This window comes from Pipistrellus kuhlii, unplaced genomic scaffold, assembly GCF_014108245.1.
Source record: "Pipistrellus kuhlii isolate mPipKuh1 unplaced genomic scaffold, mPipKuh1.p scaffold_m20_p_1, whole genome shotgun sequence".
NCBI lineage: Eukaryota > Metazoa > Chordata > Mammalia > Chiroptera > Vespertilionidae > Pipistrellus > Pipistrellus kuhlii.
This window is the reverse complement of record NW_023425404.1, coordinates 112,625,147-112,637,437: the sequence shown is the minus strand read 5'-3', so window position 1 is coordinate 112,637,437 and position 12,291 is coordinate 112,625,147. Positions and strand designations below refer to the sequence as shown.

The 12,291-nt window shown below is 42.0% G+C and overlaps 1 protein-coding gene across 1 annotated transcript in view; it reads left to right on the top strand.

Annotated features, from left to right (window-relative positions):
- CUNH10orf67 (chromosome unknown C10orf67 homolog) overlaps positions 1 to 12,291 on the top strand; it is a 107,680-nt gene that overhangs the window by 8,283 nt on the left and 87,106 nt on the right. Inside the window, exons 2-4 of the mRNA XM_045587761.1 lie at positions 4,894 to 5,014; positions 7,495 to 7,638; positions 9,505 to 9,579. Of these exons, the coding sequence (XP_045443717.1) occupies positions 4,894 to 5,014; positions 7,495 to 7,638; positions 9,505 to 9,579 (340 nt within the window). The remainder of the gene's footprint in view (positions 1 to 4,893; positions 5,015 to 7,494; positions 7,639 to 9,504; positions 9,580 to 12,291) is intronic.

The following is a 12,291-nucleotide window of genomic DNA, read 5'->3' as shown; positions in this document are numbered from 1 at the left end:
TCAGTGTTCCTCAGTGTCCTTTGGTACTCACTGCTTTGGTACTCACTGCAAGCACCTCTGAGAGAAAGGTGCCCTTGAGTTTCACCCACCACCAGACAGTCTAGTCTCTCCCCCAATGAGCCCGGAACTGGGATTCAGTGCAGTTGGAAGTGGGGTTCAGTGCAGTCCAGAGCTTTTGTCTACTTCCTGCTAGGGCAATCCAGCGGCACAGTCAACAGACCATCCTCAGAGCGCAATGTGCGTGACTCCGGGGCTCTGCTTTTCGCCGCTCTCCTGAGTTTCCACCTTACAGCTTAGAATCCTGTATGAGCCTGGGACCCCAGGGTCTCACCCAGAACTGGGGTTCAATGCAGTCGGAACTGGGGCTCAGCACAGTCCGGAGCTTTTATCTCCTTCCCACTAGGGAATGCCAACCAGGCACTCAGCCGCCCCTCCTCTCTGGCTCCGTCCTCTCCCCACGTGTGCACCGTGTCTTCGAACCTTAGGCTTTTACAGCTCCTCTGATTTTCCTTCTGGTATTCTCTTTCTTTCTAGTTGTAGAATTTCCAGTCAGTCAACTTTCCTGTAGTTCTGGATGATGTCCACTTTATATTTTAGTTGTATATTTTGAAATTGTTGTGTGAGGCTGCAGTTAGGCGTTTACCTATGCTGCCATCTTGGTTTCTCTCCTCTCTTTCTGTTGTTGATAATTTTTATTTTTACCTTTTTGTTCTTCTTCCTCTTCTTAAAGAATAGCTTTCAGCATCCTAACTAATAATAGAGTAATATGCAAATTAACCATCACTCTGCTACACTCACAAGCCACAACCACCAGCCAATCAGAGTGAGTTTGCAAATTAACCCAACATAGGTGGCAGTTAATTTGCATACACGGAGGGAGGGAGGAGTGTAGACTGAAGACAGCATAGAAGGAAGAGAGAGGGAAAGTGGAAAGCAAGGTGGCTGTGGCTGCTGGAGGAAAAGCACTGGCAGTGCTTGTGGGGCGGGGTGTGGTGAGGCATGCAGAGGTGGGCATGCAGCTGAGGAGGTGACAGTGGTGGTGGGCAGGTCAGGTGGGAGGGGTGGGGCGTGCAGCAGCAGTGGCGGCAGTAGTTCCAGGGCATCAGGGACTGCAGTGGCGGTGGTGGGTGTGGCAAGTCTGGCGTGTGGGGAGAGGTGCACAGCAGAGGTGGCAGCAGTGAACACGGACCTGTCCCAGCCCACCCCACCCAGCCCTGCCGGCCGCAGCCAGAGAAGTGGGGGGGACGGGAGAGGTGGCAATGGCTGGAGGGAAGCCCACTGGAAGTCTTGCAAGAATATTTCTGCAGCAGGTCCCTAGTTTCATATAATTCTGGTTTGGTGGTGATGAACTCTAGCTTTTTCTTATCTATGAAACTCTTCATCTGACCTTCAACTCTGAATGATAGCTTTGCTCGGTCGAGTAATCTTGGTTGTAGTTTCTTGCTATTCATCACTTTGAATATTTTTGCCATTCTCGTCTGTCTGCATGGTTTCTGTTGAGAAATCAGCTGACAATCGTATGGGTGCTCCCTTGTAGGTAGGTAACTGTTTTTCTCTTGCTGCTTTTAATATTCTCTCTTTGTCTTTTGCTCTTGGCATTTTAATTATGATGTGTCTTGGTGTGGTCTTCTTTGGATTTCTTTTGTTTGGGGTTCTGTGCACTTCCTGGACTTGTAAGTATATTTCTTTCACCAGGTGGGGAGAAGTTTTCTGTCACTATTTCTTCAAATAAGTTTTCAGTATCTTGCTCTTTCTCTTTTTCCGGGACCCCCATAATTCTGATGTTGGTATGGTTGAAGATGTCCCAGAGGCTCCTTACACTGTCTTCACATTTTTTTTAATTCTTTTTTCTTTTTCCTTTTCCAGTTGAGTGTTTTTTGCTTCTTTGTATTCCAAATATTTGACTTGATTCTTGCGATCCTCTCATCTGCTTTTAGGTCTCAATATAATATTTTTTATTTTAGTCAGTGTATGCTTAATTTCTAGTTGATCCTTTTTCGAATCCTCAAGGGTCTCATTAAATTTATCATCTTTTTCTAGGAAATTCTTGAAAAACCTGTAACTGTGGTTTTGAACTCTATATCCATTCATTTTCTTTCCTCCATTTCCTTAATTTGTGACCTGCCTGTTTGTCTCTGCATTTCAGCTGCTTCCCAGAGTTGATAGAGTAGCTTTGTGTGCTAGATTTCCTAGCAGGGCCCAGTGGCTTAGCCTCCCCAATTACCTGAGGTGGACACTATTGGTGTGCCCTTTTGTGGGCTGTGTGTGCAATCTTATTGTAGGTAAGCCTAGATTGTTGTTAGTATCAGTAGGAGGAATTGACCTCCAGGCCGATTGGCTGTGAGGATCACCTGTGTCTCTGCTGGGAGAGCTTCTGTGCTCAGCAGAATCTAAGGGCGGAGCAGACAGCCTTGGATGTGGGACACAAGACAAATTGTCAAAAATCAGGACTGTCCTGCCAAAAGCGGGACGTCTGGTCACCTTAAGAGGCCCCTGGCAATGGCTGCACACACCTCTGAGAGAAGGCTGCTCTTGAATTTTGCCCGTTGATAGACAGTCGAGTTTCTCCCCCAATGAGTCTGAGTATCCAAAAATCTCACCTGGAACTGGATTTCAGTGCAGTCGGGAGGTTTTGTTTTCCTCCCAAACAAGAAAGCTAGCCATGCACTTGCTGCACGCCCTCTCCGCATGCCGCGAGTAAGGCAGTTGCGTATTCAGCCGCCTGCCCTTTTCTCGTGCGGTCTCTGCATCTCTGTCCTCCACAGCTCCTGAGTCTCAGTGTCATTTTCTCTTTCCTTCTAGTTGTAGAATTTTCACTCAGCCAGCTTTCTGGTGATGCTGGACAATGTTCGATTTGTCTTCCAGTTGCAGTTTTGAAATTGTTATGCGAGGCAGCAGTATAGGTGTTTACCTATGCCACCATCTTCATTTCTCGGCCTAAATATGATAACACATTTTGAAGGAAAACAAACTGTATTTTTCAAAACAAGACTTTAATGAAACTAGTGTCAGTTTTTTTTTGTTTTTTACATTTTTGCAAGTCTTTTCAATATCTGGCTTAAGGAAAGATTGCTTAATTCATCATTCAATCTGCCATGCAGTCACATAACCTATAGTCTGGGAAACTCCAACCACCACTTGTGAGAGAATAAAAGTGGAAGAAGCAAACAAAATCTTAATGTTTTTTATGAAAATAATTTTGAACTTATGCATTCTCTGAGTGTATTGGAGCCTCGGGGGACTTTAGACCACAGAACCACTGCCCTAAAGTATTTTCACTTGATATTCCTGTGCATAATTTATAATTACTTCAAGTGGTAGCACACACAAAACAGTAGATGATATACTAAAATGGGGCTTTTAAATCGAAATTGTTATCATTGGAAGTGGAGTTCTTAGAGTGCTGCAAATAAAATACTGTCCTGAGGCTGCCACAACAGGATGGGGTTTCATGTAAAGCTTTACTGATGATGTAAAGTTAAGGGGTTCCCTTCCAAGGTCCTATCTCAGTCCCTCTCACCATGGAGGAAGTCCAACTGTGTCTTTAGCAGGGCTGGAATAAAGGCCACTGCCCATAGTTTCTGCTCCATATTAAAGTCCAGTCCAGTGCAGCATTCTTTGGGTGGGGTCTGCATGGCCCTGGGTCATGTGGCTACATAAGGCCACATGGCTATGGAGGAACAACGGGCGAGCCAATGGAAAGTACAGGTCACAGAGCAAGCAAGAACAAGAACCAACCCAAGAGAGAGGGAATTCTTTGGGGATTTTAACTAGTTTTCATAACTTCTTATGGGGTCTACCCCCTAGCCAATTCATTGTTCCTCAGGCTAGACTAACAAACAAGCCCCTTTGCTGGACCCCTTTCCCCAGTGATCTGCAAGGAGTGGACCAGGGGGTTCCCTGGGGAGTGTGAAGCCACAGCTTCCTGGTGAAGCTGCCCAGATGGCCATGTTTATAATTCTAGCCTCCCCTTTGCTCTGTTCCTATTATTAATATTAATAAACTAGAAACCCAGTGCATGAAATTCGTGCACAGAGGGGTGGGTCTCCTCAGCCCAGCCTGCACCCTCTCCAATCCTGGGGATTGAGCCTAAACCAGCAGCCAGACATCCCTCTCATAATCCTGGACTGCTGGCTCCTAATCACTCACATGCCTGCCTTCCTGGTTGCCCCTAACTGCCCCCCCCCCCCCAACTCCTGCTAGCCTGATCACCCCTCACTGGCTCTGCATTCCAGCCTGGTCACTCCTAACTGCTTTTTGCTGACAGCCAGGTCGCCCCCAACTGCCCCCCTGACATTCAGTTGTTTCTCACTGCCCCCCTGCCAGCCTAATTGCCCCCAACTGCCTCTCCTGCTGGCCTGGTCACCCCTAACTGCTTCCCCCCCACTGGCCTGGTCACCTCTTACTGTGCTCACTGTTGGCCTGGTTGCCCCCAACTACCCCCATCTGCCAGCCTGATCACCCCTAACTGCCCCCCACCCCTGCTGGCCTGGTCACCCCAATGCAGCCTGCTGTTGTTCAGTTATTTGGTCAACCCTCACTAACCACCCTGCTGGCCTGGTTGTAGGCAGCCATCTTGTGAGAGTGTGAGAGTCAATTTGCATATTACCTCTTATTATATAGGATTAGTTAATTACAATTATAACAATATCTCAGAAAATAAAAATTAGTATCAGTGGAGCAAAATGCCACAGTCCAGAGAATTGGATAATCCAGCAGAGTCCTGGTGAAACCTCAAATTTTCAATAGATAATTCAGAGGTTTCCTCACTTTATCAACCCTTTGAATCTTTAAAACATAATGTGATTTATACAAAAATATACTCACTAATATATGTTTTAAGCAAATATCTACTACATAAAACAGATTTAATATTCTTTCTTTTTTTTTCAGACGTAACATATCAGATGATTTGAACGTTGGCTTTTTTAGCACAGACCATGCTACTCAGACGGATTACAGTGAAATTTTGCCATTAAAAGAGCTAAGCTTATCTACACAAAAACTAGTGCAGGTAATATGGATTAATTCTAAACTAGAGGGAAGAAGAGTTACATGCCAGTCCTGGGTGACCTGCCAGCCACCCCACCAGATAGAAGCAGCCGTGCTCCTTTACCCCTTCTGCCTTGTCCACGTTGGAGACACAGCAGCTGAGTGTGGGAGGAGAGGCGAGGGAGAGCTCAAGACTGAATCACACTCTTCTCCTTGAAGACAGGCAGCTGCCAATGACTGTTTAGCTTGGAGTACAGGGAGAAAGAAGCCTTACCTATGAGTGAAGTTGAAGTGGTCATGTTAACTCATAGTGGTCATATTCCAAAAGCTTCTTCGAGACTGTGATTTGGGTGAAGGTAGGACTTTCTGTCCCCAAGGATGAACAAAAAGTCATGGACTTGCCTAAAGTTTTCATTCAGGGGCAGGTAACCTAGGAATATATTTAAATGGATGGTGGAAAACAAAAATACATTGTGTTTTGATGATTACATATCAAAATTAGCCATAACTGGTTTTGCGCAGTGGTAAGAACATCGTCTGTCCCCCTTTCCCTCAGTCACATATCTGGGTTGCAGTTTCAATCCCTGGCCCCATCAGGGCAGGATGCAGCCAATCAATGTTTCTCTTTGTATGTCTCTCCCCTTTTCCCCACTCTCTCTAAAAAAGAAATCAATGGGAAAAAATATCCTCGGGTGAGGATTAACAGTCAAACACCCAAACAACAACAACAACAAAACCCAAATGGAAACTAATCAATATACTGGTTATATATTTAAGTAGTTGGCTAGTGAATTCATAACAAATGTGGTTTTCTAATACAAAAATCACATAGTGAGAATTATACCTTTGAGGTATATTCTGTATGAGAGTAAATTACTAGTGTTACCTGTGGGACATGAAGACTTTTGTCCTAGTCTTTTTATTTTTCTGTTAATCCTCACCCAAGGATATTTTTCCATTGATTTTTAGAGAGAGTGAAAGGGAAAGACAGAAACATGGAGATACTTTGATTGGTTGCCTCCCACTAATGCCCAGAACAGGACTAGAGCCAGGGATTGAGCCTGCAACTGAGGAAGGACCCCTCAGTCCACAGTTCTATCCACTGAGCTAAACTGGCTAGAGGGGTTCTAGCCTTCTAGCTACATACAAATACTGAAGGAAAGATTTCAATTAAGAGACAAAGTATAGAAAAGCAAGCATGAATTTACTGACCACAGCAAAAATACACTTAAGACAGTGAAAGAAGGAAGGACTATAGGAGAGCCTAGGCTAGGCTGCCTTGGCTCACTGGGAAGTCTGAGAAAAGGGCACCTTGGAAACAGGTTCAGTGGATTAGTGTGGGATGAGCTGCTGCTGCCCATTGCTCCTCTGACTGCAAGTCTTGTGGGGTCCCTTGGAGTTTAGGAGATACATGCCTGTGGGGGAAGGAGAGGGGAAGGTTGCCAGAAGCCAATTTCAGCATGTCAAAACTGCAAGAGTTTCATTGAATAGTTGATGGAACTTGGGGACTCAACAAGGGCTGAGTCACATATGTTATTGACTGCTGGGATGGCTAAAGGCATTTCCCCAAACCTGAAAATGATGCATTAAATTGATTGTTTGCTGCCAGACAGCTCAGGGCATCTTAATCTACATGTTATTGTCTCCTGTTGGCCAAACACCTGAACAGCCACAGGTAATTCTTCCAATCTGACAGTAGATTCTGTAGATGAAACCCTACCCTTTAAAGTGTATATCTCCACCTTGCCTTAGAACAAATTGTGTTAATAAAAAGCTAGGGGTCCTGAGACAAGGAGAACTTAGTTTCTTTAGCTAGGCTCCTCTGACCCCCTATGTCTTTCAAAATTTTCTTTCATCTCTGGACTCTTAAGTTACACATAGCCTTTCTACAGATTCCTGAACCCTTCTGGATGTCAAAATAAGAACCCCAGCAGGAGGGGAATGACACAGAGTATTCTCCTGAGAGAGAGCACACTGGGACCTTCATTTTCAGGGATTTGAAAGGCTGTGTTTAGGGGAGGTCCTAGGGGTGGAGCAATGTAACATTCATCAGCTTTATGCTATTGTACCAATAGGAGATTTATTCTCTTAATTTGCTTGTCCTTGGTGTGGGTGACAAATGGCACTTAATTGGATTTCTGTTATTGAGTTTCCCTGAGTAGGGTGATTTGACCCTCTGGTTGGGGAGAAGTATCCTTGGTTTAGGGAAGATAGGATTTACTAGGTGGCTGCAAACTGCTGTTTAATTATCTTAGTTTCCCTATTCCACTTGTCCCAGAATTTTCCTAGTCTCTTATTATAACACTAGGAACTTCTTCTAGTTTATTCCATTAGTTTATATTCCTTTAGCAGATTAATTGGAATTCCCGATATAAGGAGTATTTGACAGATAATCTTAAAATGCAGGACAATCTCCTGACCAGATCAGATACCCAGGTTATATGCCCAGAACCCGGCATGGTGTCACAATCTCTATGATAATGTATGTTTTTCTATTTTTAGACTATTAGATCTCTTCAGGTAGATTTTGGGTTCCTAAAAGAATTGCTTCAGTTGAAGTTTGAGGACCGGATTAAAGAGGAGTCTTTCAATCTCTTTGCTGTTCTACATGACAGGATTCTAACAGTTGAAAGACATTATCAACAGGTAGTATGTCTCTAATTTTCTTTGTGGGTTTTTTTGTTGTTGTTTGTTTCATTACCTTTGTTTTGTGTGTAGACTGATCTTGTGCTTAGACACATATGTACTACAAGTTTGAACTTAGCAATTTTTGACAGCAACATAATTTGTATATGTTGTGTCCCATATAACAGCTTCATACATGTAGCTTTACCATGTGTTTGGAACTTTTCTAAGCACTCTGAATACAAATTTATTTAATCCTCACATTAATATTATGAAATAGGTATTATTATTATTATTATTATTATTCATTTTTTATAGATGAGGAAACTGAGGCACAGAAATGTTAATTAACTTGCTCAGATCACCAGTCTGGATTCTAGGACAGAAAGCTTGATGATTGAGATTTGACTCTTAGACACAATTTTATATGATCTTGTTTGTGCTTTAATGGCTCGTTTGGAGGTAAAGGCATGGAAACTCTGCTGCTTTGAGGAATTTCTTAAAACCTATGGTCAGATTCATCTGCATACTTATCTATCATTATCAATAGGCATTCCTCTTATTTATCTGTTATAAAACAAAAATTCCATCTCCATCTATTGTTTTGTGGTGTGTTATTTAAATTTTCTGATAATAATTTTATTTACTTTTTAAATTTTTTATCTTTATTGTTGAAATTATTACAGATGTTCTCCTTTATACCCCCTCTACCCCCTCCCTCTAACCTCTCAGGCCTTCACTCACTGCTCTCCATCTATTGGTGACCACACCATTCTAAGTTCCATACTAAGCCTTTTCAGCACAAGTCCCTTAACAATCCTAACATGGAAATACTTTTATCCCTGATCTATTGTACAAATATGGAAACTGGGCTACCAAGGTGAAGTAACTTGCTTAAGGGCAGACAGATAATAGTAAATGGCACAATGATAGTGAAATCTAAATCTGCCCGATTCTAAACTCTATTGTTGTTTACATTCCATGCTGGAATCAGAGTTGATATCTTTCATTGTTATCCTAAAAAGATCTGTTAAACTATTTGATCAGAAAATAAGTAGTTTATGAGTTAGCGTCTCTAGATTTTATTTTCATGAGTTTTTTATCATTCAAAAAGTAGAAGGAGCAAAAGAGGATATGAATTGATAATAGATTTCACTACTTTTAAAAAGTGCTTTTTATTGATTTTTAGAGAGAGAGAGGGAGAGGAATAGAGAGATAAAACATCGTGAGGTGAGACACATCATCATTCAGTTGCCTCCAGGGAATAGAGCCTGCATCTTGGCTTGTGCCCTGACAGGTAATCAAATCCATGACCTCTTGCTTCCTGGTTCAAGGCTCAACTGCTGACTCACACTGGCTGGGCAGATTTCACTACTTTTTTTTTTTTTTTTTTTTTTTTTTTTTTTTAAGAGAGGAAGGGAGAGAGATAGAGAGTTAGAAACATCGATGAGAGAGAGTCATTGATCAGCTGCCTCTTGCACACCCCCTACTGGGGATGTGCCCGCAACCAAGGTACATGCCCTTGACCGGGATCGAACCCGGGACCCTTCAGTCCCCAAGCAGACACTCTATCCATTGAGCCAAACTGGTCCCGGCAGATTTCACTACTTTTAAAAGCAGTTCCAGGAAGATAAGAAAAAGACTTTGATATGTAAAATGAAATAAAATCTTCAAATTATCCAGAGGGACACTATTGCTTTTGGTTAAGTGTAAGTAAAAATGGAATGTGCTGTAAGAGCTATACCATAAGAGAAATAATAATAAAATGAATTTCTCAAGAGATTGTGGTGATTTGAATGATTTTCTACTGAGCTCCTCCCTAGTAGGTGTGAGAGTTGTTTTTGGAAATACATTATGATGCTCCTTGTGCTTATTTCTGGCTTGCAGAATGAAGAATTAATAAGAAAATGCTGCCATCAGCAGTTGGCAGATGCCATAGCTGTAGTCCGAGGAATGTACAAGGTGGGTCTTAGTGCTATCCTGGGCAAGACCAGCTTCATAACCAGCTTTATATCTTGGAAGTGCATAGAGTGGGGCTCACTTTGGCTTCCTAGCCTGAATTATGTCAACGTAAAAAAGTTCAAGCCTAGAGATAGTTTTTATAAGGGTTTATTTGAGCAAAATTGATGACATATGCTGGTGAGCAAGATCTAAAATGCTCTGCAGCATAATAGTTTTGCAACTTCATTTGTGCATTTATTGGAGGTGGGGAAAAGCAAGGTGGAGATGAATTGCAGTATAGTTAACGAGATCATGTGCTTTCTTGAGGGTGATTAAAGTTTACTTGAAAGGAGTGTTAACCAAGATGCATAGAAACAATGGACAGGGCAAAGATAAACACTTTACTAAAAAGTTATAAAAGCCTGGGTCATGACTACCCCTATGACCTGCCCAGTTAGGAATTTATGATTAGATCACCCTTTGAGGTTACTTTCCATAAAACCCCTTTTGTTGTTCAGTTTTTACCTTTGAAGATCTGTTTTCTCAGTTTTCAGGCCCCTGAAGAGGAATTAGGCCTAAGATTGTTCATGCTCACATTAAATTTAACTAAACAACACTTTATGGTAGCAGATAAAACTTTTCAGAGACTGGAGAATCCCAACCTGTTATCCAAAGTGCCAGGACAGCTGATGAAGTAATCCAGATTGCATGGTGAGCATGCAGTTGGATCGAAGCAGGTCAGATGGTCTTAAGAGAGAGTTCATCTGTTCATAGTAAATCCCAGTGAACAGTCTCTGACTCTTGATAGAGTGACTTTTCTAATGACAAGGACACTGTCTGCCACACTAATGCTTCACTCCCCTGCGTAATGGAAAAATCATGATCTTCAGTGATTACTCTTTAGGCTTAATAAAGATCTTGTTCCTCTTATAGTAGTTATTAATCTTTTCTTTCATTTCAATATGATTCTATAAAGAAACATTTATTTACAGCAAAGTGGGCATTTCTTATAGCACAACACATTTGTGTTTAACTATATAATTGCTTGTTATAAATCTCTTTTCTGTTCCAGGCTGTAAGCCCTATGAGGGCCAGATGTTGTCTATCTTATTCACTGCTATGCCCTGCCTCTTAGCAGTGTGCTTGGTACATAATTAGCAATCAGCTCAAAATGGCATATAAGCCTTAATTACCGAATTTGCCCTCTGGTCTCATACTCTTATGGAACTTCCATATGTACATATATAATAAACCTGGCTATTTTCTCTTAAATAACTTAAGAAGAACTGCACAATGTATGTACAGGTGCCTATATTTGTGACAGATGCTGGTCACTCAATAGTCATTTTCCCTCCTCCATATATATATTTATATATTTATTTATTTATTTATTTATTATTAATTCACTTAAATCTTTATTGTTGAAAATAATACATATGTCCCCCATTTCTCCCCATTGATCCCCCCTCATCCCCCCTCAGGCCTTCACCACTCTATTCTCTGTGTCCCTGGGTTATGCATATATGCATACAAGTTCTTTATCCCCCCTCCCCTCTTTCCCTCTTAGATTCTGCACTCTGAATCTCCTTTTTTTTTTTTTACTTAGCAGAAGCCCTTCTTCCTGTATAAGACAAAATGCTAAATAATTTCTTTCTCAACTTCCTTTTCAGCTATGGTATGCGCATGGACGAGGTCGCTTTTCCACATCATCTGAACAATGGGACCTGACGGTAAGTTGGCTGTGACATTTGGGAGCAGGTTTTCTCTCATTAAAGGGGACTCATGGAAGGAAATACCTTTCTTTTTTCTTTGTGTGACCTTGTTACATCTCCTTCTGATGCTTGGAATGGATGCAGCCAACCTAAAACCAAGGACTGAGACACTCACACCAACAAGCAATTTCTTTTTATTTATTTATTTATTTATTATTTATTTATTATTTATTTTTTTAAATAAGTTTTTATTGTTCATATTATTACAAATGTTCCTTCCCCCACCACCACCATTGCTCTCCTCCACCAGGTTCCCACCCTACCCTCTGCCCTTTCCCCACCCCCCATTGTGCTCATCCATAGGTGCACAGTTTATGTTCAGTCTCTTCCCCCTCTCCCCTTTTCCCCAAGAATCGTCAGTTCACTTCCCTTCCATACCTCTGATTCTATTATATTCAACAGTTACTATTGTTCATCAGATTTATTTTTTAATTTCCTTGGTTTTTAGATTCACTTGTTGATAGCTACGTATTTGTTGTTCATAATTTTTATCTTTGTTTACTTTCTCTTCTGAAAGAACCCCCTTTAGCAATTCATATAATTCTGGTTTGGTGGTGATGAACTCCTTTAGCTTTTTTTTATTAGTGAAGCTCTTTATCTGACCTTCGATTCTGAGTGATAGCTTTGCTGGATAGACTATCTTTGGCTGTAGGTTCTTACTATTCATCACCTTGAATATTTCTTGCCATTCCCTTCTGGCCTGCATGGTTTCTGTTGAGAAGTCAGCTGACAATCGTATTCAGGGGTCCTCAGACTTTTTAAAGTGGGGGCCAGATCACGGTCCCTCAGAGAGCTGGGGGGCCGGACTATATGAACTACTAATTCCTACTGTAACACCTCGGCTGCGCTCACTGCCCAAAAAACCTGGCGGGCCGGATCAGACTCCTCTGCAGGCCGCATGTGGCCCGAGGGCCGTAGTTTGAAGACGCCTGGTAGGTGCTCCTTTATAGGTAACTACCTG